The 904-nt window shown below is 73.1% G+C and overlaps 1 protein-coding gene across 1 annotated transcript; it reads right to left on the bottom strand.

The window, feature by feature from the left end:
* Positions 1-6: 6 nt before the first annotated feature.
* On the bottom strand, positions 7-898 carry LOC104996858 (the record flags this gene model as incomplete). The annotated part of the gene is made up of 1 exon (XM_010851247.1): positions 7-898. A coding segment is annotated over exon 1 (759 nt), but the record flags the coding sequence as incomplete, so codon positions are not given.
* Between the last annotated feature and the right edge of the window lie 6 nt (positions 899-904).

A 904-nucleotide genomic window follows, 5' to 3' on the forward strand; every position in this document is an offset into this window, starting at 1 on the left:
GGAAGAGCCGCTCAGGGTCCTGCGGGGCCCCCGGCCCTCCTGCGCGGCCCGCAGCTCGGCCAAGTGCGAGGCGGACTTCCTTCGGAAGGAGCTCTTCCCGAGGAAGGTCAGGCTGTCCGTGCTCTTGCTGCGCCGGCAGACACCGTTCCGCTCGGGCTCGCGCGCTAGGGACTCCGGTGCCTCGCACGCCGCAGGCCGGAGGGGCTCCGGGTCGAGGAGGCGGATGCGCCCCAGGCCGTAGGCACGTCGGAGGCTCCGCGACCGGAGGGCATTACGCGCGAAGCCTTCGTCCGGTTCCTCGGGGTCCGAGCCGTCGGAGGCGAAGCCGGGCCCAGGGGCACACCTGCCCCCAAGGGCCCCGGCCGCCTCGCCGTTGGGGACGGACTTGCCCAGATCGCGGTCCGAGGTTCCCTCCTTCGCCGTATCCCACCCCTCCCGGTTCTGAATACCCTGGAGGACCGAGGACTTGAGTTTTTTGAAAGAGCCCATTTTCCGGAAGGAGGCCAGGGCGTTCCACGTGGACGAGCTGCCCACGAGGCCGGCGGGCCGGGGCCGCTCGCGGTCGGCGCGCGTCCTGCCAGGGCCGGCAGAGAAGAGGCGCAGAATGCGGGCCGGGCTGAGCCGCGCCTCCCGGGCGCCTGCGCCGCCGCCACTGCAGCCGCCGTTGCGGCACGCCGAGTGGGTCCCCATGCCGGGGTCCTTGGGGTCAGAGATGGAACCAGGTACTGCAGCTCCGCGCCCGTGGCCGTTCTGCGCCGTGGTCATGTTCTCGGGGCCGGGGGCCCGCAGGCGCAGGTCAGCGCGGCTCAGACCCACGCGCGCCTCGATGTCCCCCGGCCCACGCGCAGGCCTTCTTCCTGGGGCCTCCGGCCTGGCCTTCCCGCCGCCGTGCACATTGGGCTCC

The sequence above is a fragment of the Bison bison genome, unplaced genomic scaffold (assembly GCF_000754665.1).
Source record: "Bison bison bison isolate TAMUID 2011002044 unplaced genomic scaffold, Bison_UMD1.0 scf7180017864299, whole genome shotgun sequence".
NCBI classification, from domain to species: domain Eukaryota; kingdom Metazoa; phylum Chordata; class Mammalia; order Artiodactyla; family Bovidae; genus Bison; species Bison bison.